This window comes from Macadamia integrifolia, unplaced genomic scaffold, assembly GCF_013358625.1.
Source record: "Macadamia integrifolia cultivar HAES 741 unplaced genomic scaffold, SCU_Mint_v3 scaffold1150, whole genome shotgun sequence".
In the NCBI taxonomy this organism is placed as follows: Eukaryota; Viridiplantae; Streptophyta; class Magnoliopsida; order Proteales; family Proteaceae; genus Macadamia; species Macadamia integrifolia.
Genome location: NW_024868104.1, coordinates 213,908 through 219,722, shown reverse-complemented (window position 1 = coordinate 219,722; position 5,815 = coordinate 213,908). Strand labels below are relative to the sequence as shown.

General features: G+C 40.7%; 1 protein-coding gene across 1 annotated transcript; it reads right to left on the bottom strand.

The window, feature by feature from the left end:
• Positions 1-3,436: 3,436 nt before the first annotated feature.
• On the bottom strand, positions 3,437-5,509 carry LOC122062967 (transcription factor bHLH87-like). Its single transcript, XM_042626634.1, has one exon. It carries the CDS (start codon positions 5,495-5,497, stop codon positions 4,277-4,279), a length of 1,221 nt encoding a protein of 406 aa, XP_042482568.1. The 5' UTR covers positions 5,498-5,509; the 3' UTR covers positions 3,437-4,276.
• Positions 5,510-5,815: the final 306 nt, after the last annotated feature.

Below are 5,815 nucleotides of genomic sequence, written 5' to 3'. Positions count from 1 at the left end.
CTTCTTAGCTTAAATAAATTAAACCTTTACCCTAATCCTACTGAGAAAAATTGATTGATGACCCTAAACCTAAGCCTCCTCTCCTCTTTTACCACCTATTATATTTGTATAACTTCTAAATATTCATATATCACATATATTTTTATAATACATATAAAACCCATATTATATATAGTAATCTAAAGGGATTTTTTTTTTTAATAAATTTTTTAGTCTATCTTATTGAGCACCATTGGCCAATGGCCAACCTCTTGGGTATTAGTAAGGCTAAGGGCTACCTACTCTGACACGCACCCAGATATGATAGGTTTGATCTCACGATCTCCTTCCATGGGCGTCGACTCTTCAAGCTGAAGCTACCACCGCTAAGCTAGACTAGTGTTCATTAAAGGGATCAAATATGGCTTCACTAGTGATGTGCATAAATATAACCAACCATTGAGGAAGTAACATGTCGACCAATGAAGGACTATTCTCATCATCCTACATGTGTCCACGGGTCTCCACTCAATAGTCCAACATCCTTACAGTTGTAAACTGCCAAGGGGATAACTCCCACTATCAGTGGAACTGCCCACGACTCTCCATTCTCATCCATTATTGAGGCTCAAGGACACCCACAATGGTGAAGATGGATGATCGGTTACAATAACTACCAACCTCTGGACAGATAAACGGATAAAAGGAAGGGGGGAAATCCAAAACCAAGTATGTCCACTCACGCACATGATACCTTTTATTTTTAAATTCCCAATCTCCTTGACTATTTGTTCAGATTTCTAACTTAAGCATCGAAGAGTCCCCTCACCAAAGTCTCTGGTCATCTATGTTATTCTCTCTGTTTGTAAGTCAGGCCGAATGGGAATCCGCGGCAACAACTAGAGTCCCATCAATTATTATTAATCGGTTATGATATCAGTGTATCAGTATCCGAGAGAAAGGGTCAGATGTGAATACGGATCCTGGTAATATCCTCTTCATTTACAACCCTACATGAATAATTAAATGAGAATGGATTCAAAAACCCATAACAGTAAGGATGTAAGCAGGCCGGGCCCGATCAGAGCTAGACTAAGGTAGCCCAGTGAAGCCCACACTTCTATGTTGGGCTTAGGCTGGGCTTGGTAAGAAAAGCCCATCTAATCCATCCCACCATGGTACTTCGAGCCTTGGACGGCGTGTGCTGGCCTACCTTCGACAATATTTACTTATATGTTCTATTTTCTTACGGGGAAGAGTTTTATATAGTCATACATGGTGGACAATCATGTACAAAGCCATTGAATGGAGGATAAGAGTCTACGGTGCACCTCCTACAACTCCATCTGATGGCTGTTTGCATAGTTGTGCATCATGCAAAATCATGCACACAACCTTTTGCCTTATTACAAAATGTAAATATAAATTCTAAAATTTAAAATCATGACTCTTTAGATTAATGCAAGAACATTATTGCTTCCCCATCATGCAAAAACCATTATATAGACAGTTTGGAAGGAAAAATGTAAATACTATTAGGGAGAGGGTTACCCATGATGGTAGTTTGGGGATGAATGTGCACGCCACACCAATGGCTATACAGAGAATAGTATCATCCATATAGGGTTCACTTGGGTCAGAATAAAAGAGAGTATCAATGTGGGCCCCACAATTAAAATCTACACTTTGTCGTCATGGATTTATTTTCCCTTACTATTATTATTGAAAATGATGTACAAACTGTGCACCAACAATAGTACACATCTTCTGAAATTCTCATCCTTAACCATCTGGCCCCTTTACACAAATTGTGACATTCCCTCTTGTGTGCCCATTGGATTAGTGTGGGACATGCCAATACACAGACATGGAGATCCCTCCCCATAAAATATACGTGGGAAAAAGATGGCTACCTGGTCACGTGGATCCTATGCCTAGACAGAGTAGCATGCAAATTTACTGTCCCACCCCATTGAAATAAAAAAATATCATCCATGTTGATGCCTTTGTGTGCACTTTCATTGGCCCCCATACTAGTGCAAGGGCTACACGACCAAGTAGCTACCTCTTGGCCAATACATTTATAGGGCAAAAGAATGCTCCTTGGTCGCGTGACCCCTGTGCCCAGACACAAAGAGCAGAGAAATTACGCCCCCACACCTGTGAAACCCCAAAATCCACCTTGTCTTTATGCCCATGGCGCCCCCTTATTGGCCCCTATGTTGGTGCATGGGTTGTGTGACCAAGGACTAATTTTCCCCCATATTTATATATGGGAAAAAGAATGCTGCCAAGGTGCATAGCATATGGTAGCACCTCCCTTGTCTATCTCTCTTCTCCCTCTCATGAAATGACATATTTGCCCCCTATTGAGAGAGATAGAGAGAGTGAAAGGTGCTAGCATATGCCTCTTAGTTGGACATGGAACTCAATCCCTTTTCATATATAAGGCAGAGAACGCTGTCCAGTCATGTGGCCCTTGCAATAGCATGGGGGCCAATGGAGACATGCAGGGGCATCGATAGGGGGATTTTTCAGTTTGAAAGAGGGCAAGGAGATTTTTCAAGGGGCTGTACCTGAGCATAGGTTGCATGCCACCAGGTAACTTTCCTTTTCCCCCATATATATATATATATATATAAAGGAACACATTTTCTATCTGGAGCACACCCCTATGCTTATAAACAAGGGTGAGAAATAACCACCTTACCCCTCCTGATCAATGTCACATCGCATGCTCTAATTGTTCAGGGCACTGGTGTAAAAGCAACGCTCCTAAAACCATTTCCCCTGTAATATATAACTAGCAGGAGGATTTGGGTACCGACAAGGGCCGAAACATGATCTATAGAGTGGAGAGAAATAAAGGGAAGACAAATTATAGGAAGGCTTACGTAACAAATTATTATCAGGACATATAGTTGGGCTTGGGCTTAGGCCTGTCCAGGCCATTGATCCAGCTTGATATCTGCCCAGCTCATATCGGGCAAGGGCCAACCTTAGACCTCAAAATTTTGTGCCCATGTTGAGCAGGACTGTTTGGGCTAATTCAGAGCCAGGTTGATCAGGCCATTGGCTGGCCCAGCCCAACACAGCCATAGCTGTGATGTGTCAACGCTATACCCATCCCTCTTCTTAAAGGGCCACCACTTTCAAAAAGTCAAAATTCCCTCCTTGATGTGAAAATTAAGGAACTCCACACACCATATTTGTTATATGAGATCCCAAAATATTGTCAACTTGAAAAGGAAAACAAAAGAGATGGTGTGGAAGATATTGCAGTAAAGCCAAGCAAGAGATCTGGGTCTCATCTCAACAGAATTTCCTAATTTTAGCAAAACAATCACAGCCACAACAAACCTCTGTGATCCAACCAAACTTCTCTTTCTCATCCATAAACAATAAAGACAAAAAACAAACCATATAAAGTAGCAAAAAAATCAAAGCTCATGACCAACCCAACCATCATCATCATCATCATCATCATCTTCATCTTCATCAACAAAGACAAGAACAACAATAACCACAACAAACTACTAAACACCAAAATCATAAGAAGTTAGTAATGGATACAAGGTTGAAACGTTGATGAACTGAGGGAAAATAACAAAAACCCAAATGCCTAAAAGGAAGAATGGAAACATGTGCTCAGCACAATGGCTTGGGGGGGAGTTTCAAGGGCACGCTTGGCTGGAACAAGGGGAGGCAGGCCCACTGACTAGGGTTCACAGGCCCAAAGGGAATGTCTTTTACATTGGTTAGCTAACATGCCCACATTAAAAAAATACAGCCACCATAAAGATCTCTCCAAGGAAAATGTGCTTAAGAAACTATAGAATAATCCCCTTGTAAAGAAAAGAGAAAGTGAAGACCACTTTCTACTAAGTGTACTATGTCCCTAACCCTTGATCTTAATCATAGTTCTTATAATTGCTGAAGCTTTTTGTATGAGAATTGAGAAAAGCTTTTCTCTTCCATCTTGGGTGGTGGGTCATGTGTCTCTCTAGTCATGATGGTTAAGATTGACTATTGAGACATCTTATCTTTGCTCCCTAATTGTTTTTTTTTTCTTTCATTTTCCCTTTCCACCCTAGATCAACAAAAAAGATGTAATGATGAAGACTATGATAAGTTGGGTTTTCTTTAAGTAGGGTCTGCAAATCATGATTAGGGTATGATAATGGATCATGAACTCTTGGGTCTTCGGATCAAAGTTCTGGTTTTTGTTGTTGATTAAGAAGAGAGAGAGAGAGAGAGAGAGATTGCAGAAAAAAATTCTTTACCTTTCTCCAGGGATTTAGGGTTTTGGGAGTGGGAAAAAGGTCTGCATGGGAAAAGGATTATGTCTGAAATTGAATGAAGTTGAAGGGAAGGGAAGGGTGGTAGAGTTGCAATTGACAGTGTCAAGCTTGTGTCCCGGATTCTCTAAGGCTTTGACTTGTGACCTCAAGAACTTGAGATAGTTTGCAGCCTCATCAAGCATGGTAGCAGTGTCCATCTTGCTTCCACCAGGGACTAGCCTTTGTAGAACTCTAATTCTCTCACTTATTCTCTCCCTCCTATGCCTTGCAGCCACTGTCTGTGGATCACTAGAAATCTTGACATTCTTCCTCTTAGGCTTCTCCACTACCTCCATGCCTAGATTCACAGGCCTGAATACTGCAGCTCTATAGATCATTTGCTTCATGTGTGCAATAGCCTCGGTGTCTGGCTCATCAACTGAAGATGATAAAGAAGAGCTGCTTGGAAGTTGGAAGTTGATGTTTGATGATGATCCTTGATGATGATGATGATGATGATGATGATGATTCTCCAATCTGGGTTTCTTCAATCTCGGAGGGTTGTTCTCGGAGATGAGCTGAAATCCACCCTCAGTTGTTGATGAATCTGATTGGAGAAGATCAAAATAATGATAATTCACTTGTCCATCCTTGCTTCTCTTATTTGTTGAATTAGGCCTTGCAGTAGTAGTAATAGTAGTAGAATCCAAAGCCTTGGAAGAGACTACTGAGACTACTTCCCCCATGGGCTCTTGTGCTTTTCTAATAATTACCATCTCTCTTTGGTTACCACCAATGTTTTCTGATTCTCCCGACGAGACCGCGCTGTTGGAACCGAAATTCCATCTAGTTCTGCAATCAGATAAGATAATGGACATTTCATCATCTTCAACTGATGTATCAGTATTAATGCTGTTGGCTGTTGACAACAAGCAGTCCAGAGACTCAAGTGGGCCATTAACAACTCCATCAACAACACTAAAATCTGTGATTAGACCATTTGATAATGGATTCTGGTTTGATATGTATTGGGCCATTAGAGCTTCTCCCCAAGTAGCTGTTGGAGCTGCATTAATGGAATTTATTACAGATCCTATATCACATGTGGTAGTTCTTTGGAGTTCTTGAATTGAGTTGAAGACATCTTGTGGGAGATCCATTGTAGAGATCACTCTAATTTCATTTTGTCGGTGATGATTGCTCCATAAGCATGATGAGTCCCAACCCAAATTTTCCATAGTTTTGAGACAAACTGGTAAGAACTGAGTGATGAGAAAAAAAAAAAAACAGATACAAAATTTAAATCAAGGAGAACTAAAAATGGGTCTTGGGTGCAATTACTGTACCTTATAAGAACAAGGGAAAGAAAGAAAAATGTAGAATTATAAGGAAGAGAAAATTTAACAATTTAACATATACTGATGACATGTACCTGGTCCAGATCTGCTGCCAACCCAAGTCACCAAACTTGAAGAAACAGCTTATGAACCAAAAGAAATCTTCTTTGGATCAAATCTCGGCTTCTAGTCACCTTTTCTCTGCAACACTAACAGTAC